General features: G+C 44.5%; 1 protein-coding gene across 2 annotated transcripts in view; it reads right to left on the reverse strand.

Moving 5' to 3' along the window:
• dpp6a (dipeptidyl-peptidase 6a) overlaps window positions 1-26,350 on the reverse strand; it is a 1,544,902-nt gene that overhangs the window by 423,228 nt on the left and 1,095,324 nt on the right. For both annotated transcript variants that reach the window (XM_068015021.1, XM_068015020.1), the window contains exon 4: window positions 22,776-22,870. In XM_068015021.1, the coding sequence (XP_067871122.1) occupies window positions 22,776-22,870 (95 nt within the window). The remainder of the gene's footprint in view (window positions 1-22,775; window positions 22,871-26,350) is intronic.

Consider the following 26,350-nt stretch of genomic DNA (forward strand, 5'->3'; position numbering starts at 1 on the left):
TGAAGCGGCCAACACCCCCAGCTTATACACACTACTGAGTCAGCGGCGCTTGAGATGGCTTGGCCATGTGAGCCGCATGGAAGATGGCAGGATCCCCAAAGACACATTGTACAGCGAGCTCGCCACTGGTATCAGACCCACCGGCCGTCCATGTCTCCGTTATAAAGACGTCTGCAAACGCGACATGAAATCGTGTGACATTGATCACAAGTCGTGGGAGTCAGTTGCCAGCATTCGCCAGAGCTGGCGGGCAGCCATAAAGACAGGGCTAAATTGTGGCGAGTCGAAGAGACTTAGTAGTTGGCAGGAAAAAAGACAGAGGCGCAAGGGGAGAGCCAACTGTGCAACAGCCCCAACAAACAAATTTCTCTGCAGCACCTGTGGAAGAGCCTGTCACTCCAGAATTGGCCTTTATAGCCACTCCAGGCGCTGCTTCACAAACCACTGACCACCTCCAGGCGCGTATCCATTGTCTCTCGAGATAAGGAGGCCCAAAAGACTAAAGAAGATCATTCATCAATAGTCAGTACTTTCAATTTAAATGTAGGATGGTCAGACGCAAAGGAAAACTCCCTCTACTCTGTCCCAACCAATTGCATTAACCTCCAACCACTGCATAGCATATTGTACTGCAGCCAAGTAATATTCCCAATTTCCACTCCAATTATTCTGATGGAAGGTCATAGACTTGAAACGTTAACTCTGTTTCTCTCTCCACAGATGCTGCCAGACCTGCTGAGCATTTCCAGAATTTTTTGTTTTTATTTCACTAAGAGCTACATTGAGACTGCCCAAACTTGTTTTATGTAGAACCTTGGCTATCAAAAAAGAGAAAATGTTTATACCATTAGGAAAGAATGGGTATGAGAACAGAAATACTGAACTAATAAATAGATACAATTCACATGAATAGTTTAATAACCGCATGACAAATGGATTTAGGAACAAAGAAAGGCCATTCAGCCACTCCAGCTGACTTCATCATTCTGAGTCATATTTTGGTGCAACCATTCTTATTAATTTCTTTTACCATTTTAATATCTCCCTTCATTTTCTTTTTTTCTAATGAGAATAGATTTAAAATCCTTGGCATGTACTCATAAGTCAATCAGGCTGTAAACAAGTCAGACAATATAACAGCAATGAACAAATTTATGTGTTGATATGAATTCCTTCTGCTATTTTAAAGAAGGTGTCAACCTGTTAAAACAAACAGGTTAGCAATTTGCTAAAATAGCAAAGGAATCTCTCATAAACACATTATGATATTTATTAATAATATTGAACAGCATGTTTGCAGCCTACATGACTTAAAACCACAATTCATCTTTATTGCCTTACTCTGAATCTTATTTACTGCCTTTCTGACCTGTTGTGAGTGTGGGATCACATCGCAACCTAATAATTAATATATGGTCTCACTGATTGTTTGCAAGAGTTAACAAAGGTTCATGGACTTACACTCAATGTGGCCAATTTTCTTGCAACCCCAAATGTGTCCCAAATGATTCTTTGCTTCAAATTTTTAGACAATTTTCCCTTAAAATATGTTTAAAAAATGTCAAATATGCACTGAGGCAAAACATTCCATTCTCCAACCAATACATTTCTCTTAACCTTTCTGCTCAGTCTTTCCGTGATCATTTGAAACTGATAAACCTTCATCACTCATCAGAAATAATAATCTTTCCCTATTTAAACTATCAACACTTTGCATAATTGAATGAAGCAAGATCAAATTTCCTCTACCCTTCCTTTCTTTCAGGAAAATAATTCTTGACTGCACCCTCTCAATGTCCTTTCTATAATGGGGTGCTAAAAATTGTGCATAGTATGCTGACTTTGACTAACCCAATATGGTGTATAAATGCTTCGTTGCTACCTTACTTTTTTACACTACACTATTGTTTCTAAAGTCCAAAATTCTATTGGTCCTTTAATAATGAAAGATATGCATTTATATAGTGTCTTTCACGACCTCAAGACATCCCAAAGTGCTTCACAGCAAATGAAGTGCTTTTTGAAGTCCAGTCACTGTTGTAATGTAGGAAACACGCTACCAAATGGAACACAACACGCTCCCACAAACAGCAATGTGATAATAACCAACTAATTTGTCTTAGCAGAGCTGTTTGAGGGATAAATATTGGCCAGGACACAAGGGTGAACTCCCCTACACTTCTTCATCTTTGACACCTCAATTTTTCTCTTGACTCACCTTGTTATCTTGCCAAATGTGTTTGCTAGTACCTTTTAAACATTTAGTTTAATTTGCAATTTATCCACTTCCTTTCCAACACCCACCAAATATTTTACTCCCTCAGTTTTTTTTAAATCTGGTTTGTTAGACATGATCTGTCTTTCATAAACCCACAATGGCTCCAGATTACTATCTATACATTTGTAAATGCTCTTCATCTGCTTCCTTCATAAATAACACAAGGATACCACTCAAGCTCTGGAGGTGGTGCAGAAAGAAGCCACGAGGCATCCAACATCCTACAAGACTAATATCTATCATCAGAGAAATAAATATTTTCTTCAGCTTCAGAGAAACGTTTATACAGGTACACAATACTAAACAGTACCAAAAAAGCTAACCAGAGCATTAATTCCTCCAATTCTGACCTTTTGCTCATCCCCAATTTCCTGCACCCCACCATTAGTAGCCCCTGTCCTAAGCTCTGAAATTTCCTCTCCAAACCTCCTCTTTTAAGTTGCTCCTTAAAAAAAACTACCTCTTTGACCAAGATTTGGCCACCTCTCAATATCTCCTTCGATGGCATGGTGTCATATTTGTCTGCTAACACTCCTGTGAAGTGCCTTGGAATGATGCTATATTAAACATGCTGTATAAATGCAAGTAATTATTTTTGTTGTTGTATAAGCACAAGTTGTTGTTGTGTCTATACAGCTCTTTGCTACAGAAATCCAAAACTAATGCCCCACGAATATTTATTTCATTTTCCCTTAAAAGATGAAATGATCTCTACCTCAACCATTCATTGTGACAAAGCATTCCAACATTATCCATAATTAAATTTCTCCTAACTTCTCTCCTTATTCTGCTAGAAAGTTTTAAATTAATGATGCTTCAACACTGATTCTGCAACTAGAGAAAAAAGACTCTAGCTTTTCAGTCTATCAAAACATTTCATAAATTTAAAACCTTCTATAAAGTCTCCTCAGCCTACTCTGCTCCAGTACAACTCATAAGATAATTAAGGATCAGTCCATTTTAAGACATCCATCCAGCTAGATCCTAATATCCTCCGACTGTAGTTTACCATTGTTTCTTCAATGATTCCAAGGCTTTTGTCTTTAGTACTTTATCTGCAAGTTTATTCCATATGTTGATCACTTTGCATGTGAAGATGTTTCCTGACACCATTTCTAAAATGTCCTCTTCACTAGTTTGAGCTTGTGTCCCATAGTTCTACAGTTTAATTTAAATAAATAATCCAGGTTAATGCTTTCTTATGTAATACTGTGTATCAGATTTTTAAACTGAAAGGCCCAATCCTCTCATGTTTTCAATCAGATCCCTGACAATGAGCAGCGGCCTTGTGTTCCCCCTCTGCGCTGTCTCCAATACCTGAATGTCTCTCATGTCTTGCTGACCACTGGACATAGGCTGGAATTTTACGGCACCCCCCAACAAGCGGGCTGGTGGCAGGGAAGGGGCGTAAAATTGAGTGGGAGGTGCGGGGGAGGGGCCATTCCCGAACCCCTCCTATCTCCGCTGCAATTTTACGCGAGGCGGCGATGGTGAGTAACAACCCACCTGCCCCAGGCCAATCAAGGCCCTTAAGTGGCAAATTAACTGCCACTTAAGGGCCTCCTCCAACCACCACAAGTATTTTATCCTCGGACGTCGGACAGCAAAGGCCCCAAGAACCCTGCTTGGTAAAACCAGGAGGCCTTCTTGCGGGCTTGTGGGGGGGGTGGTGGGTGTCCCTCCTGATCGGGCACCCTGTGCCCCATGGAGGGCCACCCCCAAAGCCCCAACTGCCCCCAATGCACAACATGTCCCTGCCAAGCTGCAAAAGACCCCCTTGCCTGGCTGGGGCCGGTCGATTGTCCCCGTCAAGGCTCCAAAAAACTTACCTTCGTTCCGGGGCCATCCTTCACCTCACTTGCGATGGCTGGGTGTTGTTCCAGCAGTAGCCACTACTCCCGGTGGTGCTGCTGGGACTAAAGGCTCCCAGCCCTACGATTGGCTGGCAGCTGCATTAGGCGGGACTTCCCGCCCATGACCAATTAAGGGCCTGGGGAGTGAAAAATCCTGGCCTGGCTCCCCAGGCCCGGCGGAGTTGAGCTCGCCACCAACATTTTGGCCAGTGGGCGGGACCTCCCGCCCAACATAAAATTCCGGCCATAGTATTCATGGTATGGTCTCAAGTATGAAGTTCTCCCAATATCTCAGGTGATTTGCTGTAACTTTAGTTCCTCATCCCTGGTATCAGCTTGTTACACCTATGCTGTACTCTTCCCATGGCTTTAATAAAGGGTGATTCAAGACAGCAAGGAACATTGTAAATTTGATCTAATAATTATCTTGTACAATCTTGTTATAGCCTTTGTGGACCATACACCATACCGCTATTTATCAAACCTAAATTGCTATTAGCTTTTTTATGGCCTTATCTATCTGCAATTACTCTTACATGGAAATGTGTCTTTTTCTAGCTTCTTTTCTATCTCCCTTCATGCCCTCTATAGGCTTATCTTGTCCATGAGTCAAATCTCCTGCTCCCTTGCTCTCATTCCCATTAAACTTCTGACCACCCAACTTCTCTTCCTAGCCCTCATGCTACATGACATTGCAAATGGTTTCCACTATTCAAGTATTGTTTATCTTGCATTTAAAACCACCCTCATCACCTCCCTCATCAAAAAAACCGACTAACAACCTCTCTGTCCTTGCAAAGAACCACGCGATCTTCATATTCCAGATCCTCTCCAAAATTCTTGAAAGCATCATCATCACTGAAATCTGTGCCCATCTTCCCAGCAGGTCCATATTGGTATTTCTCCAATCATTTTTAGATCCATATATAAAAGCAAAATACTACAGATGCTGGAAATCTGAAATAAAAACAGAAAGTGCTGGAATTACTCAATAGGTCAGGCAGCATCTGTGGAGAGAGAAACAGAGTTAACGGTTCAGGACATCAGTTCTAAGGAAAGGTCACAGACCTGAAACGTTAACTCTGTTTCTCTCTCCACAGATGCTGCCTGACCCGCTGAGTAATTCCAGCACTTTGTTTTTATTTCATTTTTCCATCCATGCCACAGTATAGAAACAGTTTGAACCAAAGTCACAAATGATATCATGGCTCAGTCAGAAAGTTGGAAGTTCAAGCCTCACTCTAGACACATCGGCACAAAATCACGGTTGAAACTCACAGTGCAGTACTGAGCAAGCGCTGCACTGTCGGAGGTGCCATCTTTCAGATGAAATGTTAAACCGAGGCCCCGTTTGTCCACTCAGGTGGGCATAAAAGATCCCATGGTACTATTTCAAAGAAGAGTAGAGGAGTTTTCCCCAGTCTCCTGGCCAATATTTATCCCTCAACATCACTAAAAACAGATGATCTTGTCATTACTTCATGGCTGTTTTTGGGAGCTTGCTGTGCACAAATTGGCTGCTGTGTTTCCTACATTACAACAGTCACTACACTTCAAAAGTACTGAATTGGCCTTCAAGTGCTTTATGACGCCCTGAGACCCCTCCTGTTCCCCATCTACATCTGCCTGTTGACAATATGGGGCCCACTTCCACGTGTACACTAGCGATATCCAACTCTACCTCTAGACCACTCCACTGCTTGTCTGATATACAGTCTTGGATGAACTGCAATTCGCCCCAGTTAAACATAGGAAAGACTGAAACCATCATCTTTGCCCCCGCCAAAACTCTGTACCCTCAAAATCAATTACATTCCCACTCTTGGCATAGGTGTTGGGATATGTCCGCTCAAGGCTGACCCCGCTGTGGTTTGGAGGGTCGGGGATTGGCCATAAAATGTGAGCCTTTGACACCTCCACAAGTGAATCTTTGGTCATCCAACCAGAAGAGACTGCAGAGTATAATGTGAATCGTCAGCAAGGGGTTTGGCCACTTGACTGGATACAAAATGAAAGAGTTTCCTGTGGCTCCTTTGCATGAGGGTCCCTCAACCTTTGCAGCTTTTGACTCGCTGACCCTTTTTGCAATTTTTTGCCTTCACTCTGACCACTTTGTAAACTTTCTGCATCTTTCGTAACTGAATTCTGGTGCATTTTTTGATTCTTGAAAAGCTCTCATTCAAAGACCAGCAGAGATAGTGCTAGTCATCTCCTGAATGTCCATAAGTTGCTAATGAATGGGCCATGTTACTTACTTACTTAGAGATACAGCACTGAAACAGGCCCTTCAGCCCACCGAGTCTGTGCCGACCATCAACCACCCATTTATACTAATCCTACACTAATTCCATATTCCTACCACATCCCCACCTGTCCCTATACTTCCCTACCACCTACCTATACTCGGGACAATCTATAATGGCCAATTTACCTATCAACCTGCAAGTGTTTGGCATGTAGGAGGAAACCGGAGCACCCGGAGGAAACCCACGCAGACACAGGGAGAACTTGCAAACTCCACACAGGCAGTACCCAGAACTGAACCCGGGTCACTGGAGCTGTGAGGCTGTGGTGCTAGCCACTGTGCCACTGTGTTTGGGATCTGTGCAATGCATCTGCCATACCATAATATTGAGCTTAATAGCTTCAGCCCTTAACTAAAGCTTCTATTTACTCTCTTCTCTGACAGTATGTGCTGGCAATGTAGGATGGGTGTACCAATGTATCTGGGGATGGGGTTGGTGCCAGGGATCAGGATCCCCACACCCCCTATACCCATTGAACTTTGTTCTGGCAGGAAATCCTTCCCCGGACTCCTGGGCCGCTGGAGCTTGCTTCACATTATTAATTTTTTCATGCTTCACATTCTACTTAGCTATTCAGCTAACTTTCTCATACGCTCAGTGTCTCGTTATGGATCTTTGATTTCTCTCATTATTCCTCCTTTTGCCTCCTGTCCGTATCACTTCAACCCTTTCAACATTCTCAGATCCCAGCAAAACATTTTACATGTCATTTTATATGATTCCCTGTGTGTGTGATTATTTTACCCTTGTTCTGTTCTTTCTTAAATGTTGCTCATCTATAATATCTTCTAGTTCAGAGGAAGGCTTTTTACGTGAAACAACTGACTTATGTTTCCTTGACAGATACTGCCTGATCGACTCAGTGTCTCCAGCATTTTATGTATACGTTTCAGATTTCCAACAACTACAGTATTCCTGCCCATCCCATATTTTAATCAATAACAACAACTTGCATTTATATAGTGCCTTTAACACAGTAAAAACAGTGTAAGGTGCTGCACGGAAGTGGTCTCAGACAAAATTTGACATTGAGCCACATAGCAAAATATTACGATAAAAATTTGGTCAAAGAGGTCACCTCTCAACACCAACCCAGCTAATCTGAAGAACTATTCCCTTTCAGGCAAGCTTCCGTGCAAAATACACGTTAGGCGCTGAATTTCCGGGGCCTCCCGATGACGGGAACAGTGACAGGAGGCCCCTGAAAATACTGATGTTGGGGGCAGGGTGTCAATTTCAAGGCACTAAAATATCAGCAGAATGGGGGAAGGCGGAACAGGAATCATGTTCTCCCTCCAAGTTAGATAGTTTAATTAAGATAGTTTAAAAGCTCATTAAGAGCTTTTAAGGGGTTGCAGTTCTGATTTATAAAGTGCTGGACAGTTAACCTGTGCCTTCAGAAACTGACCAGCTGAAGGTGGGTGGGTCCAGAATGGGGATCCAGTCATGGCTTCACCAGGGCATCACCGCAAACTCATTGGAGGGTCAGCAGGTCAAAGGAGGACTGGGCACTTGGTAAGATGGTGCCCTTGGCACTGCACAGATGGCAGGGAGAGTGAGCACTTAGCACTCAGAGCCCTGGTTTTGAACAGAGCCCCCACCCTTCCTGTCATCATGGGGCAAAAGAGCAGGGGCAAGGCGCTGCCTACGACAACTGAGTGTTCACCTGCCCAGAAGGAAGGCTGCAACTGGCAATGGGGGCATGACTATCAGACTTTGAGCCCCATGGCGATGAGGGCCAATACCCTTCGCAGGAAGGGCAGAACCCCAGGCATCAAGAAGGCACAGAAGAGGACAAAAGGGTAGAAAGGCAACGGAGGCCAAATCCTCAACACAGGATCGACAGACAAAGATGGAGCTACCTGGAGATGACCGAAACCAGTGCCGCAGGAGACTATGACTCCCCAGGCAGTTGGTCAAAGACATTGGCACCCTCATTGCCGAAGACCTCGCACCTCCAAGCACTGATCACCGTGCCCTGCAAAGTGGCTGTCAAAGTCACTGTGGCCTTGAACTTCCACATGTTAGGTTCCTTCCAAGGAGCAGCTGCGGACCTTAATGGCATCACAATAACATCTGCAAACCACCAGTCACTGATGCCTTCTTTGCCATAGCTAGACGGCACATTCATTTAACGAAAGACACGGTCTCACAGCGACAGAGGGCTTTGGGTTTCACCTCTCTTGCTGGATTCCCCCAGGTGCAGGGCATCATCAATTGCACCCCTGTGGCCATCAAGGCATCCAGTGAGATCCATCAACACGAAAGGTTTCCACTCCCTCAACAGCCAACTGGTCTACGACCATGACAAGAGCTTCCTGGCAGCTGCCATGACTCCTTCATCCTCTGCCAGTCCAGGCTGCCTCAGATCTTCATTCCAACCCCCAAAGTGTGTGGATGGATCCTAGGAGACAAGGGAAATCCCTTGAAGAGATGGCTACTGACCCCTCTATGGGACCCCCAGACAGAGTTGCAGAGGGAATGTCACCTGCTCAGCAGGACAAACAATGAGCAGGCCATCTGGCTTCTGAAGATCCCATTCCTCTGCCTGGACTGGTTGGCTGATGCTCTCTGATACCTTCCTGCAAGAATCTCGGTCATTGTGGTGGTCTGCTGCACTCACCAGAATAAGGTCCTCCAGAGAGGTGTGGACCTTGAGGACAGTGAGGCCCTGGAAGGAGACAGCTCATTAGGAGAGGAGCAGGAGGTAAGAGAGGTGGATGACGAAAAAGAGGTGGAGGGAGATGACAGTGAACAGAGAGATGGCGCTGCTGCACGATGAGGTGGACTCCTCCTGCCACCCTTCGGGAACAGGATCTCCCTCCTCTCCCTCACAGCCTCCAGCATTAGAGCCAAGTCGGCATCGATGAAGCGAGGATCTGCCCTGCCCCAGGTGCGAGGCCTCCTCCTCCCATGTGACATCTCGCTTCCCTCTGATTAAGTGGAAGGCTTTGGCACAAACCGCTGATCTCTCTGCCAAGACAACCAGCAGCCTCAGTGATGACTGCTGTAGCTGTCAAAACGTGCTGCACACTTCATCTGACCTCCGTTCTCACCACCACTAGCCCTAAGTGGGGAGGAAACCAGTCAAGGGCTCACCCCCACGAAAACCTGAACTTTAATCAGTTTCCCACCAGAGGCAGGTTTCTGACCCAAAAACAGATTCAGCTCCTATTTCCCACCTCCGTGACAAAAAAAATCAGCCCTAGGTCTGGCCATTTAGATCCTATTCACGAAAAATAGGCCCATGGCATCCCAAAGCATAACATTCCCATACCGTGCTAATTTTGTAGTTGCCTGTGCAACTGGAAATAATCCTGTGATTACTAACCAGAGACCCTGATCTTTAATCAAGCTTCTAATTCTGAAAACTCGCTCCACAGGACTTTGGTTCTATTCCTTTCTATGACTTTGGTTCCAATATCAACCGTGACTTTTGTCTATTCCCTTTCTATCAAACCTTTTGAGCCATGCTATTATTTTCCTTACTTTGGCACCTGGGTGGCAACACATCATTTGGGACTCTCAGATGTAGCTATAAAAGCAGCAATTATTAAAAGAAGCTGCCTTATCCCCTGCTCCTATTACTTTTGTGTTTCAACATTATCCTTCCCCTTTAGTTGACACCCATTTGCTCCATGGTGTCCTTCTTTTACTTGTGGTTGCCTCCCGTGGAGTCGCCATTTTCAGAGGAATTTATGTCAGGTGGTGACATCATTTTAGACAGTCGGAGGAAATTTTAGGTTTCTCCAGGTGGATGTGCTAAAATTGAGCTGAAAAGCCTTCCTGATCCGCACTTAATCATGTGACTCCAGTGTTTTTCCTACCATAAATATTTAGTTAAAAGGCCTGAAGATCAAGTTTCTGATCTTCTTTAAAATCTGCAACAAGACTAGCTATTTTCAAGAGGTCTCGTGCTATCTGTGTGTTTACTGAACTGTGACAAATTTCTGTCACAAGCTTTCCTCATTTCCATAAGCTTGGATAGAATCCACCTGGCCCTGTCTTCTCATCAACACTCAAGTACTCCACTTTTAATGGATGTTTAGTCATCTGTATTTTACCATGGAATCTGATCTTTTGCCTTCCTCTCCAAACACCTGAAAAAAGGTGGCACTGGTTTACACTGTTTCCAGTAACTGGACAGTAATTGGCTTCTACACTTATAAAGTCTTTAAAAGGTTCTGCCTTTTTATGACCCTCTCATTATCTCAGCTCAGCCAGAGACTTTGTGTTGTCCAATAGTATTCTGTCGTGGGAATCACGCCCCTAAATTCTCTTCATTTGTTGTTCCTGGACCATCCGTTTTTAACTTTGGTTTCATCATCCTCGGCTATTTTTAAGCAATTTGAAATGGAATCTGCTTCCCCACCACCACCCACCTGCCCTGGCACAGGTCCTACCTGCCAGCTGCAATTTTCCTCCTGACCTCTGCAGCTGGCGAGAACTGTGGGCACACCATGGACACACGCTGATATTGCACACTTTCGTCATGCAGCCCAAGAGCTTCCCCTAGATTATTTGTCCCCTTTCTAACTCACCCTTCTGTTTGGCACTTTCTCCAACATCTTTGCAGAGTTTGGGCCTCCCTGCCTGCCTTTTAATTCCTGTTCGATGGTAAGTTTATTCCATTATTTTCAGGTTTCAAGAGAAGGTATAAGCAAACAATAAACAATTGATTTCACATGGATGTCAGAAATAAAGAGAAACTTGGCCAAGAATCTTGAATTTTCAGGACTTTTTCCATGTTCTCACAACCTTTTGTGTGAAAAAGAAATTTCTATCTTTCCCTATTTTCTTCTGCTGATAATCACTTTTCACTTTACTGATTCACCAACCAGTGGAAAATCTTTCACTATTTATTCGCAAAACCTTTTAATAATTTTGACAATCTTTTAAATCCTGCTGGAGGTCAGAAGGGGAGGTGGAGTGGGGGGGCTGGGTGGAGAAAGTTTCTGCAAATTCACCCAAGTGGAGATTCTTCAGTATAGATACCCAGTGAATGTCACCAAACTGTTCAATGACGAGATGAGTAATAAGATATGTCCATCTAAAATAAAAAAGGGGATGTATTGAATAAACTAATCAAACTTAAAGAGGATAAAATCCCTGGTCCAGATGGATTGTATCCACACATTTTAAAAGAATTTAGAGATAGCAGAGGCACTACTACACATATTTAATAATTCATTAGAGGAAGGTGTACTGCCAGAGGACTGGCAGATAGCTAACATAATTCCGATATTTAAGAAGGGGGACGGAACATGCCTGGGGAATTATAGACCAGTCAGCCTACCATTAGTGGGAGGAAAAATAATGCAATCCCTACTAAAGGAGATAACAGAAGAACATCTAGAAATGAAAAATATAATAATGAATACTAATCATTGATTTCAAAAGGGAAAATCTTGCTTGACCAACCTTATTGAATTTTTTGAGGAGGGAACAGAGAGAGTAGACAATGGTAATGCAGTAGATGTAATTTATCAGGGCCAGAATTTTACGGCCTCCCTACGAGTGGGCTGGTGGCAGGCAGGGCCATAAAATTGAGTGGGAGGGGGTGGGGGCGGGGCTGTTTCCGACGCCTTTCCCGCTGCTGCAATTTTACATGGGGCGGCAGCGGCAAGAAACGTCCCTCCTGCCCCAAGCCAATCAAGGCCCTTAAGTGGCAAGTTATCTGCCACTTAAGGGCCTCCTCCCACCGCTGCTGGTATTTATCCATGAAGGCCAGACGGCAAAGGTCCCAAGAACACTGCCAGGTAAAACCTGGCGGCCTTCTTGAGGGCTGGGGTGGGGGGGCCCTCCTGATCGGATACCCTGTGCCCTATGAAGGGCCGCCTACGAAGCCCCAACCACCCCCACCGCACAACAAACCGCCCCATCCCCCCCCACACTAACCAACCCCCCTTGCCTTGCCAGTGCCCAGCCGATTGTCCATGGCAAGGCCCCAAAAGCTTACCTTGGTTCTGGGGCTGTCCTTCACTTGCTTGCAATGGCTGGGTGCCCGCTGATTGGCCAGCAGCTCCATCAGGCGGGACTTCCTCACTCAAGGAGGTGGAAGTCCCCCCCAAGGCTTATTAAGGGCCCGGAGAGCATAAAATCCTGGCGTGACTCCCCAGGCCCAGTGGAGGTGGGCTCTCCCCTGACTTTTTGGCCAGTGGGCACAGCCAACGTAAAATTCTGGCCCTGAATTTTTAAAAGGCCTTCAATAATAGACCGATGAATAGGAATGTGGAGTCTGGGGAATGGATTACTCGCTGGCATCAAGACAAAAAGCAGAGGGTGGGATTAAAGGGTAGATATTCACAGTGGCAGAAGTTGGGAAGTGGTGTTCCACAAGGATCAGTGCTGGGTCCACTGCTGTTCACAATTCACATTAACGATTTGGACTCTGGAATCAAAAAAACAATTTTTATATTTGCAGATGACGCCAAATTGGGGGGAGATAGTCAATACTGAGGAGGACTGCAACAAATTACAGGAAGACATTAATAAACTTGCAAAATGGGCAAATAATTGGCAAATGAAGTTCAACACAGATGAACGTGAGGAGATACATTTTGGGAGGAAGAATAGGGAGGTCACCTAGGACTTGGAAGTGTGAGTTTAGGTGGGGTAGAGGAACAAAGAGATTTCGGAATACAAATACACCAATCACTGAAATTTGTGCCAACCCATCTTCCGCTGCTTCGTCAATGACCTTCCTTCAATCATAAGGTCAGAAGTGGGGATGTTTGCTGATGATTGCACAATAGTCAGCACCATTCACGGCTCCTCAGATACAGAAGCAGTCCGTGTAGAAATGCAAGACCCACAATATCCAGGCTTGAGCTGATCAGTGGCAAGTGCCAGGCAATGACCATCTCCAGAAGAGAGTATCTAACCATCTCCTCTTGACATTCAATGGCATTACCATCGCTGAATCCCCCACTATCAATATTCTGGGGGTTACCATTGATCAGAAACTGAACTGAAGTAGCCATATAAATACCGTGGCTACACGAGCAGGTCAGAGGCTAGGAATCATGCAGTGAGCAACTCACCTCCTGTCTCCCCAAAGCCTGTCCACAATCTACAAGGCACAAATCAGGAGTGTGATGGAATACTCTCCAGTTGCCTGGATGGGTGCAGCTCCAACAACACTCAAGAAGCTCGACACCATCCAGGACAAAGCAGCCTGCTTGATTGTCACCCCATCCACAAACGTTTACTCCCTCCACCACTGACGCACTGTGACAGCAGTGTGTACCATCTACAAGATGCACTGCAGCAACGCACCAAGGCTCCTTAGACAGCACCTTCCAAACCCACGACATCTACCACCTAGAAGGACAAAGGCAGCAAATGCACGGGAACACCACCACCTGCAAGTTCCACTCCAAGCCACAAGCCTCCAAGCTGCAAACTTACTAATCAGACCAGCTACATTTTCCTCCAAATCGTTTATATATATTACAAACAGCAAAGGTCCCAGCACTGATCCCTGCGGAACACCACTAGTCACAGCCCTCCATTCAGAAAAGCACCCTTCCACTGCTACCCTCTGTCTTCTATGACCGAACCAGTTCTGTATCCTTCTTGCCAGCTCACCTCTGATCCCATGTGACTTCACCTTTTGTACCAGTCTGCCATGAGGGACCGTGTCAAAGGCTTTACTGAAGTCCATATAGACAACATCCACTGCCCTTCCTTCATCGATCATCTTCGTCACTTCCTCAAAAAACTCAATCAAGTTAGTGAGACACGACCTCCCCTTCACAAAACCATGCTGCCTCTCGCTAATAAGTCCATTTGTTTCCAAATGGGATTAAATCCTGTCCTGAAGAATCCTCTCTAATAATTTTCCTGCCACTGACGTAAGGCTCACCGGCCTGTAATTTACTGGATTATCCTTGCTACCCTTCTTAAACAAAGGAACAACATTGGCTATTCTCCAGTCCTCTGGGACCTCACCTGTAGCCAATGAGGATACAATGATTTCTGTCAAGGCCCCAGCAATTTCCTCCCTTGCCTCCCTCAGTATTCTGGGGTAGATCCCATCAGGCCCTGGGGACTTATTTACCTGAATGTTTTTCAAGACACCCATCACCTCCTCCTTTTTGATATCGATATGACCCAGACGATCTCCACACCCTTCCCTAGACTCATCATCCACCAAGTCCTTCTCTTTGGTGAATACTGATGCAAAGTATTCATTTAGTACCTCGCCCATTTCCTCTGGTTCCACGCATAGATTCCTTCCTCTGTCCTTGAGTGGGCCAACCCTTTCCCTGGCTACCTTCTGCTCTTTATATACGTATAAAAAGCCTTAGGATTCTCCTTAAACCTGTTTGCCAATGACTTTTCATTACCCCTTTTAGCCCTCCTGACCCCTTGTTGAAGTTCCTTCCTACTTTCTTTATATTCCTCAAGGGCTTCATCTGTTCCCAGCCTTCTAGCCCTTACGAATGCTTCCTTTTTCTTTTTGACAAGGCTCACAATATCCCTCTTTATTCAAGGTTCCCGAAACTTGCCAAACTTATCCTTCATCCTCACAGGAACATGCCGGTCCTCGATTCTAATCAACTGGCGTTTGAAAGACTCCCACATGTAGATTTACCCTCTAACAGCCGCCCCCAATCTAAATTCTTCAGTTCCTGCCTAATATTGTTATAATTAGCCTTCCCCCAATTTAGCACCTTCATCCGAGGACTTCTCTCTCTTTGGCCTCCTTATCTCGAGAGACAATGAATAAGCGCCTGGAGGTTATCAGTGGTTTGTGAAGCAGCACCTGGACTACTCTTATCCTTATCCACAAGTATCTTAAAACTTATGGAATTATGGTCACTGTTCCCGAAATGCTCCCCTACTGAAACTTCGACCACCTGGCTGGGCTCATTCCCCAATACCAGGTCCAGTACGGCCCCCTCCCACGTTGGACTATCTACATATTGTTTCAAGAAGCCCTCCTGGATGCTCCTTACAAATTCTGCCCCATCCAAGCCCCTGGCACTAAGTGAGTCCCAGTCAATATAGGGGAAGTTAAAATCACCCACCACTACAACCCTGTTACAAAGAACAAAGAACAGTACAACACAGGAACAGGCCACTCGGCCCTCCAAGCCTGCGCCGATCTTGATGCCTGCCTAAACTAAAACCTTCTGCACTTCTGGGGACCGTATCCCTCTATTCCCGTCCTATTCATGTATTTGTCAAGGTGCCTCTCAAACATCGCTATCGTACCTGCTTCCACCACCTCCCCCGGCAGCAAGTTCCAGGCACTCACCATCCTCTGTGTAAAGAACTTGCCTCACACATCCCCTCTAAACTTTGCCCCTCTCACCTTAAACCTATGTCCCCTAGTAACTGACTCTTCCACCCTGGGAAAAAGCTTCTGATTATCCACTCTGTCCATGCCGCTCAAAACTTTGCAAACCTCTATCATGTCGCCCCTCCACCTCTGTTACCTTTACATCTTTCCAAAATCTGTCCACATATCTGCTCCTCTATCTCCCGCTGGCTGTTGGGAGGCCTGTAGTAAACCCCCAACATTGTGACTGCACCCTTCCAATTCCTGAGCTCTACCCATATTGCCTCACTGCATGAGCCCTCCGAGGTGTCCTCCCACAGTACAGCTGTGATATTCTCCTTAACAAGTAATGCAACTCCCCCATCCCTTTTACATCCCCCTCTATCCCGCCTGAAGCATCTAAATCATGGAACATTTAGCTGCCAATCCTGTCCTTCCCTCAACCAAGTCTCTGTAATAGCAACAGCATCATAGTTTCAAAAACTAATCCAAGCTCTAAGTTCATCTGCCTTACCTGTTATACTTCTTGCATTGAAACAAATGCACTTCAGACCACCAGTCCCGCTGTGCTCAGCAACATCTCCCTGCCTGCTCTTTCTCTCAGTTTTACATCCCCTCATTTATTTCACTTGCTGACCTACTGCTCTGGTTCCCACCCCCCTGCCACACTAATTTAATCCCTCCCGAGTGACGCTAGCAAACCTCGCAGCCTGGATATTTGTGCCCCTCCAGTTTAGATGCAACCCGTCCTTCTTGTACAGGTCCCACCTGTCCCGGAAGAAATCCCAATGATCCAGATATCTGAAACCCTCCCTTCTAAACCAACTGTTTAGCCACATGTTTAGCTGCACTATCTTCCTATTTCTAGCCTCACTGGCACATTCCGAGATTACAACCCTAGAGGTCCTGTTTTTTAACTTACTACCTAACTCCCTGAACTCCCCCTGCAGGACCTCGTCACTCTTCCTGCCTATGTCGTTTGTACCAATGTGTACCACAACCTCTGGCTGTTCACCCTCCCCCTTCAGAATGCCCGCTGCCCGTTCAGAGACATCCTTGACCCTGGCACCAGGGAGGTAACATACCTTCCTGGAGTCTCTTTCATGTCCACAGAAGCGCCTATCTGTGCTCCTGACTATAGAGTCCCCTATAACGGCTGCTGTTCTGCGCTTTGTCCCTCTCTGCTGAACAACAGAGCCAGCCGTGGTGCCACTGCTCTGGCTGCTGCTGTTGTTTTCCCCTGATAGGCTATCCCCCCCAACAGTATCCAAAACAGTATACTTGTTAGAGAGGGGGACAGCCACAGGGGATTCCTGCAATGACTGCCTGCCCCTTCTAGCAGTTCCCATCTATCTGCCTGCACCTTGGGTGTAACCACGTCTCTAAAACCCCTGTCTATGATGCTTTCCGCCACCTGCATGCTCCTAAGTGCATCCAATTGCTGCTCCAACTGATCCATGTGGTCTGTGAGGAGCTGCAACTGGGTACACTTCCTGCAGATGTAGTTGTCCGGAACGCTGGAAGCGTCACGGACCTCGCACATCTCACAGGTGAAGCACTTTACCCCTCTAACTGACATTTCTAGCACTAATTAATAAATTAATTTGAAATAAATACTTATTAAATCCTTCCTAAATTAAGTTACAATTAACTATATGGTCCCTAGCGCTAGATTTCTACTATAAATATTAAATGCTAAATACAGTAATCTCCTCCCACCGGTTTAGTTACTCCTCTACTTATTAATTAATTAGTTAATTAGGGTTAATTAGTTTATCAATGTTTTATTTTCAAATTCAGTGCAGATTCCCTACCAGCCAATCAGGTCACAGCTTTCCTGTGACGTCGCTTTTTCAGTTTTTTTTCCCACCCGAGGTAAGTTACTCTATATACTCACTGCTCTGGTACTCCGCCCTCCGAGTCTTCTCCCTGGAACTAGGCTGCGAGTCCCCGAGGTAAGGTTTTTACACTCACCGCTCCGGTTCTCCGCCTTTCGAGTCTTCTCCCTGGCACTAGGCCGCGAGTCCCCGAGGTAAGGTTTTTATACTCACTGCTCCGGTACTCCGCCCTCCGAGTCTTATCCCTGAATCTGTCCTTCCTAAATACTGAATATCCCTAGATGTTCATTTCCCATCCCTGGTCACCTGCAGCCACGTCCCCATAATCCCGACTATATCATACCCATTTACGTCTATTTGCACGATTAATTCATCCACTTTATTGCGAATGCTGCACGCGTTAAGTCACAAAACCTTAAGGCTTGTCTTTTTAACATTACTTGTCCCCTTCCCACTATTTTTCATTGTGGCCCTGTTTGATTCTGGCCCTTGATTTCTCTACCTATCACTTTTCTTATTCCCCTTACTGTCGTTTGCTCTTGTATTTGATCCTCCCTCCTCTGACTCCTTGCAAAGGTTCCCATCCCCCTGCCATTTTAGTTTAAACTCCCTATTATTCCTACCAAAGTGTACTACCTCACATTTATCTGTATTGAAATTCATTTGCCAATTATTTGCCCATTCTGTAAGCGTGTTAATGTCTTCCTGTAATTTGTTGCAGCCGTCCTCAGTATTGATTATCACCCCCACCCCCAGCACCGCCAATTTAGTGACATCCACAAATTTAGAAACTTAGAAAGTCCATATTTTGATGTAAATTGTCCCACTCCAAGGATCTGAGCACAAAATCAAGGCTAATACACCAGTATAGTAATGAGGGAGTGCTACACCCCTGAAGATGCCTTTCAGACAAGACATTAAACCTAGATCCTGTCTACCGTTTCAGGTGGATGTAAAAGATGCCATACTACTATACTGAAGAGGAGCAGCAGAGTTCTCCTGGTGACATGGTCAATATTGATCCCTCAACCAACCCCTGAAAGACGATTATCTGATCATTATCACACTGCTATTTGTGGGACTATACTGTGTGCAAATTGGTTGCCGCGTATCCTACATTTCCAGCATGGGCTGAATGGCCACCTTTGGTGCTGTATCATTCTATGATTACAACAGCGACTACACTTTAAATGTATTTATTTAAGGGAAAGTTAGATAAAGACATGGGGGAGAAAGAAATAGACGGTTATGCTTATAGAGTGAGATGAAGAGGAATGGGAGGAGACTTGTATGGAACATAAACACTGGCATAGACTAGTTAGGCTGAATGGCCTGTTTCTGTGCTGTCGATTCTATGTAATTGGCTGTAAGTGTGAAAAACATGACATAAATACAAATCTTTCCTTCGATGACATAATCTTTGGATTTTGCGGACTCATGGCTCCCGCTGTCCATCAGAAGGCTAGTTAGGCTGGAGTCTGCCTTTGTGCCCCTATTTCTGCCCTGCCTCCCAGTGCAAGGTGAGGTGGGGGGGGTGGGGGGGTTGCTTTGCCAGAAGGCTGCCCAGGCCATGCTAAGGATGAGTGGAGATGAAAATCACCCTGAACACTGCACAATTATCAGAATCATTAGATCCAAGCCATATTTTATTGTGCTCTAGAGTATTCAGACTGAAATCTATTACATTGTTCGTAAAATGTACTTGTGAACAATGAGTAGATTAATTTGTGTTTAAATTTGAAAAGTGCATTTGATAGAACCTGCTGATTAATCTACAGACATTAACACTTGTGTTCAAGTGTCTGCCATCAACTCTTACTTAATCTGTCACTAAACGGTAATTGTCCACCTATAAAAATTTGACAGTTTGATAACACCGCTATAAATAATTAACACCTACTTAATAAAAAGCTATAACAATTCTATAATAATTAACTCGCAGGATTTAGGAAAGTTGTGCATACCAAACTCTAACTAGCTCATAAAGCTTTGATTAATTCTGCAGTTTAGGATGCAGCAATAATTTGAAATAAATACTGGTTATAAAAATTTGTGATTGTCTGAAGTTAAACTCTTCAACCTGAACACCTGTGATTCTCATTGATATTATTATAATACAAATGAGAAAGTGATTAAAATGGATCTGCTTCTATCTCTTTGTCAACAAGATTTGAATATGTCCATGAAGTAAATCTATAAAAAATAAATCTACACAGTATGGGTTGGATTTTATTCTGCTGATGGAGGTCCTGGCAGCAGACCGGAAGGTGGGATAAGAACCCGCCTCGGCCCTCTGTTGGACCCCCCCGTTGCTATTTAATGGCAGGGAGCCAATAAACTGCCTGCTGTCAGGGACACCATCCCTTGAAGGGATGAGCTCCCGCCTCCAGAGCTATTGGCCAATTGAAGGGTCAGCAGCTCTGCAGTACCAGCAGCGGTGGCCACTGCCAGTACTGCAGCTGGCTTGCAGGGCTGAAGATGAAGGAGCCCCGGCACACAGGTAAGTGGGGTTGGGGTCATTGGAGCCAGTCTGGAATGGCCCCAGTGACAAAGTTGGGAAAGGGGGGTTAATGAGGGTGGGGCGTAGTGTTCCCGGGGTTGCAGCCATCACAGCCAGGGGAGCTCTCCAGGGGTCATAGATTGCCCCCAAAGCTGGGACACCCCTGACCCTGCTACAAGGCCACCAGATCTCACCTGATGGCATTGCCACGCAGCGCCAGGCCCTCTTATCCCACAAAATTGGAAGAGGGAAGAGGCCCTCCTTGCCATTTTGTTTGTCACCACCCACCCACCCCCTGTCCCCAACCTCCATTCCCGTCTCCAAGGGCAGGATAATCCTGACCTATATTTCCAAATTTTCAAATAGTAATACAAATGAGAGTTATCTATAGCATAAGATGAAGAAAGCACATCCAAGTCAAGCATTCGTACAAGTGTTACATGTCACAAGGAGTAGATGGTGAAAGTGGTTACTGTGCTGGTCTTTAGCTCAGGAGCTTGGCTTCAGATGCAGCGTGTACTGCTGACTTGAAAGTCTCCTCTTACAACTTGAATTTGGACAGTCTCAAGTTCAATTTCCCACTGGCATGTTGACGAGAGTGGCAACTAAAAAATAAAGAACTGCATGCACTCTGGGACTTCATCTACAAATGCACTCAGAATCCATGATGGCTCAATGTGGCGGCAGAGCAAAAGCAATTTTATTTTGTTACGCTATATTGAACCTGAGAGTCGTCTGATGCTTAAAATGGATACAGAAAGTGGAAAAATAGGACATTTCTCACTGCTGACATTCCTCATTGCGATGAGGTTGAAAATTCATAACATATATCCAATTCACTGAAGTATCACTAAATAATTATTACACTTTTTAACAACCTTTGTTTAAGAAGCTGTCTTGCTAAGGTTGAGTTCATACATTCATACAACACAGGAGGTAATCTGCCTCCTCGTGTCTTTGAAAGAGTTATCTGATTAGTCCAATACCTCTGCTCTTTCCCCATAGCCCTGCAATGGCTTCAGTTATGTGGACAGATGAAAGGATCTGGGATTGTTCTCCTTAGATATAAGCTTAAGGGGAGATATAATAGAGGTGTTCAAAATGATGAAGGGTTTTGATAGAGTAGATGGGGAGAAACTATTTCCAGTGGCGGGAGGGTTGCTAACCAAAGGACGCAGATTTAAGATAATTGGCAAAAGTGCCAGACGAAGATGAGGAGAAAATTTTTTATGCAGTAAGTTATTCTGATGTGGAAAGTACTGCCTGAAAGGGTGGTGGGAAGCAGGTTCAATACTAACTTTCAAAAGAAAATTGGATAAATTCTTCAATGGGAGAATATTGCAAGGCTGTCGAGAAAAAGCAAGGTAGTGGGACTAATTGGATGGGTCTTTCAAAAGGCCTTTCAGGCACGATGGACTGAATAGCCTCAGAAGGAGATATCAGGGCAGATGTCCAAAAGTCTGGTCAAAGAGGTAGGTTATAAGGAGCATCTTAAAGGAGCAAAGAGAAGTAGAGAGACTGAGGTTTAGGGAGGATATTCCAGACTTTAGGGTCTTGGCCGCTGAAGGCACGCCCACCAATGATGCAGCAGTTCAAATTAGGAATGCTCAAGAAGCCAGAATTAGAAGAGCGTAGATATCTTGGAGGGTTGTGGGACTGGAGGAGGTTACAGAGGTAGGAGGGGCAAGGCTAGGGAGGGATTTGAAAACAAGGATGAAAATTTTAAAATAGAGGCGTTACTTAACTTGGAGCCAATGTAGGTCAGTGAGCACAAAGGTGATGGGTGAACAGTACTTTGTGTATGTTGGGATATGGGCAGCAGAGCTTTGGATGATGTCAAGTTTATGGAGGGAGAATGTGGGAGGCTGGCCAGGAGTGCATTAGAATAGTCAAGTCTGGAGGTAACAAAGTCATGAATGAGGGTTTCAGCAGCTGATGAGCTGAGGTCATGCTAGTGAGGTGCAGCCTCACCTCGTGAGTCAAAAAGTTTGAGTACCAATGCAGGAATGTGAGTACATAATTTCGACATTCAGGGCTGTAGTGAGGGAGGCTCACATTGTTGGAGGTTACGTCTTTCAAATGGGACATTAAGCCGATATTCCATCTGCCTGTTCAGACAGACTTAAAAGATCCTGTGGCTCTATTTGAAAAGGAGCAGGGCACTTTCTCAGTGCCCTGATCAACATTAATCTTCAACCAATGCTGTTAAAACAGATTAATCGGTCCTTCATCTGATTTTTATTTCTGTGATCTTGATGTTGCTAATTTAGCTGCTATTCTTGCCTGCACAACAGATGTAAACCACTGTGAGGCATCCAAAGAATATGCAAAGGTGGTTTATATGCTTTCTTTTTTTCTAAATGTATTGACGTGTTTGCTGCAATTGCCACACACAGGACATCATCCCACTTCAAGTTCACAGACTTCAGCTGAACACCTACACAAAAACCTTTTGATCACTGAAATCAACTGCCTAGGGTGCACTGATACACTGCTTGTTTTAAAAAACACCATGACTTTCCATCAAAATATCACACTGTTACAAAACAAAGCCTCGCTTTTTTACCAATTGCTTATTGCACTTTTGTGAAACCTTGAAATGGTTTTACAGTGGATCCCAACATTAATTGTTACATAGTTGCCCACTTTCTGCCATATGTTTCTGTAGTGACTGCTGTTAATTCTAAAAAAAAAGTGTAAGAAATGCTTACAAATTTCCTGTTTTTCATCAATAGTGTCGTTTCCATGGTTTCAATGTTCAGTTTCTCCAGATTTCCGTCCGAGGTGCGATACAGCAGTTCAGTATCTGCGCACAAACAGAAAGCAATTGAGATAATTGGCAGAGCCAGGTAGATTCCGACTTTCACTTTAAGAAGAGAAACACATGGGGGATGAAACTGGAATAAGAACAGAAAGTGCTGGAAATACTCAGCAGGTCTGGCAGAATCTGTGGAGAGAGAGGCAGAGTTAAAGTTTCAGGTCTGTGACCTTTCATCAGAACTGGCAAAGGTTAGAAATGTAATAGGTTTTAAGCAAGTGAAGGGAGAGTGTGGTGAGGAAGAGGACAAAAGGGAAGGTGTGTGATAAGGCAAGTGTGAAATTGGACTTGGGCAGGGACAGAAAACAATGGTATTGCATCTGCTGTTTGGTTCAAGTCCCATGCAATAGAAAGAATTGCATTTATATAGTGCATTTCATGACCTCAAAAGATCCCTCAGCACTTTACAAGCAATGAAGAACTTTTGAAGTGCAGTCGCTGTTGTAATGTAGGATATGCGGTGGCCAATATGCACAAAGTTGAGGTATGATGTAATATCGAGGAGATTAATGGTTATATGCAATGACAGTGAATAAGTACATTGGAGTTATGGAAATCTGTGATATGACTGAATTCACTTTTACCTGCACTCATGTTGACAATTAAGAACCTTAATAATTATACGTTAAAGCAAGATTGGAAAAAACAAATAAAAATTGCCCAAGACAACATTTTGAAAGACATTGGGAAAAAGTATTCTGAACTCAGAATTGAATAGTTTCTAACAATGTCAGGCATTTTCCTAGGCGTTGCTATGAACAAATTGTAAAGGTGATATAATTCTGTAGGATCTTGAGAGTACTGTATGCTAATATTGCAAAGTTTTTAAACATGTTCACAGGAAATCCTCTGTCTCCTATTTTAGTAGAATAGCCTATTTATACAATATAATTTATGCAGTATAATAGCAATACATGCTATGCTATCTGACTTTTACTAAACAGTGGAGCTCTCTGAAGACGCTACATGAATACAAGATTAAAGTACAAGGATTAGCAGTATGATGACTGCAAATCACCCCCACTAGCAAGTGACAATTTAATGACAAGACATTTAAAGGCAACAGATGATAAAATCCATGAATCAAAGAAAGACTCATAATGAAGGAATCAGAAATGCTGACCCTCATTTATTAATTGATACATCACTGAAACAGGCCCTTCGGCCCACCGAGTCTGTGCCGACCAACAACCACCCATTTATACTAACCCTACAGTAATCCCATATTCCCAACCACCTACCTACACGGGGGGGCAATTTACAATGGCCAATTTACCTATCAACCTGCAAGTCTTAGGCTGTGGGAGGAAACCGGAGCACCCGGCGAAAACCCACGCGGTCACAGGGAGAACTTGCAAACTCTGCACAGGCAGTACCCAGAATCGAACCTGGGTCCCTGGAGCTGTGAGGCTGCGGTGCTAACCACTGCGCCCTAATATTACAAATAAAATCACTGAAATTAAATCTCAGTTGAATTTCCACACATGTGATTTAATCTTTTTTTATGCCTGACCCCACAGTCAAGGAAATGCCAGTTAGCCCACCGAAGCTTGATCCTTCAACCTTCCAACTCTTCCTGCATAGCATCCAATTGACGTTCGGACAACTTGAAAGTCTGTCTCGCTGCTATCCTGTGTGTTAGATCAATCCAGGAATTTATCATCCTTTGTATGAAGATGTTCTTTCTGTTCCCTATTATGAATTTACCTTTTGGTATCCCTGGATTCATCATCTCTGGTGGTAAAATATCTCAGGGGCCAGTTTCCGGACTGCTCTCCTAATTTTTGGCCACAAAATCTGCGTTCTGTTACAGAAGCCCCACCCCTGCGTCAACAGCAAAATTTGCTCATGTTTATCTGTGGCTCCCTGATCAGTCCTCTATAGATGTTCCTTTCGAGTTATCATGCAGTTACCTATTAGTGTACAGTAGTGTAATGGTTAATAATCCAAGGAACAGTTAGCGCCTCGTAGCTTCAGAGTGGGTTGGTAAGTAACTTGGGAAATTTTAACTTGGTTTCCAACAGAAGAGTGGGATTAAAATTGCTCCTTATATCCTCTCAGTCACAAAGACCACCTTAATCCACCTCCATCAGGGCTTTTGCTTCCGCACCTACCTCAGCTCATCTGCTGCTGAAACCCATATCCATTCCCTTTCACCTCCAGTTTTGCTGAAATGCCTCCCATTCTCCACCTGCCATAGACTTCAGTTCATCCAAAACACTGTTGCTTGTATCCTAACCTAAGTCAGTGGCATGGACTCGAAGGGCCGAATGGCCTTCTTCTGTGCAGTAAATGCCTCTGATATCCTTCATGGAGAAAGGAAAAAGCCTGGAACAAAAATCTGTATCCCTCAGCATTAAGAATACAACAGCTGTTTGTGCCATATACCTATCAACACTGTGCTTGCTGACCTCCCTTGGCTTGCAGTCCCCCAATGCCTCCAATTTAAAATGCATATCCTCACATTTAAATCACTTCTTGGCCTTACCCCTCCCAATCTTCTTCAGTCCTACAACCCTCCCCCAAAGTATCTGTTCATCCTGTTTGGCTACCTACCTACTACAGGCTGACACCTGTCTGGTTTTCCGCCACTTCCACTGGAGAGTAAATCAACTGGCGGGATTTAAATAAGACTCAGGAATTAAAATACCCTGGGCCTCATTTCTGGGACAGTGAATCACAGCAACACTCACCTGACCAATGACCTGGAGTTAAAACTCAGCTTATGGTGTCAGAAGCTCAGGAGTAAGTTACAAATATAGAAAGGGGAAATGCCAGGAAGGGTTTTATACACAAGGATTAGCAGTGGGGTGGGGTGTCCAGAAGCCAATATAGGTAAGCAGCCAGAGGGGTAAGGGTTAAATGGAACTTGATGCGGTTTAGAAGTTTACTGAGCACGGACAATGGGAGGCTAGCCAAGAGAGCATGGGAATAGTCGAACTTGGAGGTGTGTTTTGGTAGCACCTAGGATAAGATAGGGATGGAGGCAGGTGGCAGTACAGAGTGGAAATAGTCAGTTTTGTGGTAGGGAGAATATGGAAACAGATGACAGATTAATTGGATAGCTCTACCAAAGAGCTGGCATAGGCACAATGATCCAAATGGCCTCCGTCTGTCATTCTATGATTCTATGCTGACTGTGTGGTTGAACAGGACACTGAGGTTACAAACAGTCTAGTTCAGCCTGAAACAGTAGCTGCAGATGCGGAGGAATTCTGTGGCATGGGCACAGAGTTTATGGTGGGGCCGTAGACAATAGCTTTGGTCTATGCAATGTTCAATTGATGGAAATTATGGCTCATTCAAGACTGGGTGTCGGACAAGCTGTCCGACAACACAGCAGCAATGGAGTGGTAGAGCTGGGTCTCCTCAGCGTACATGTGGAAGATAACCTCATGTATCTGGATGATGCTGCCAAGTGGCGCAAGTAGGTGAGAAATAGAATGGGCCAATTAAAGGGCCTTGGGA

The sequence above is a fragment of the Heterodontus francisci genome, chromosome 2 (genome assembly GCF_036365525.1).
Source record: "Heterodontus francisci isolate sHetFra1 chromosome 2, sHetFra1.hap1, whole genome shotgun sequence".
Lineage (NCBI taxonomy): Eukaryota > Metazoa > Chordata > Chondrichthyes > Heterodontiformes > Heterodontidae > Heterodontus > Heterodontus francisci.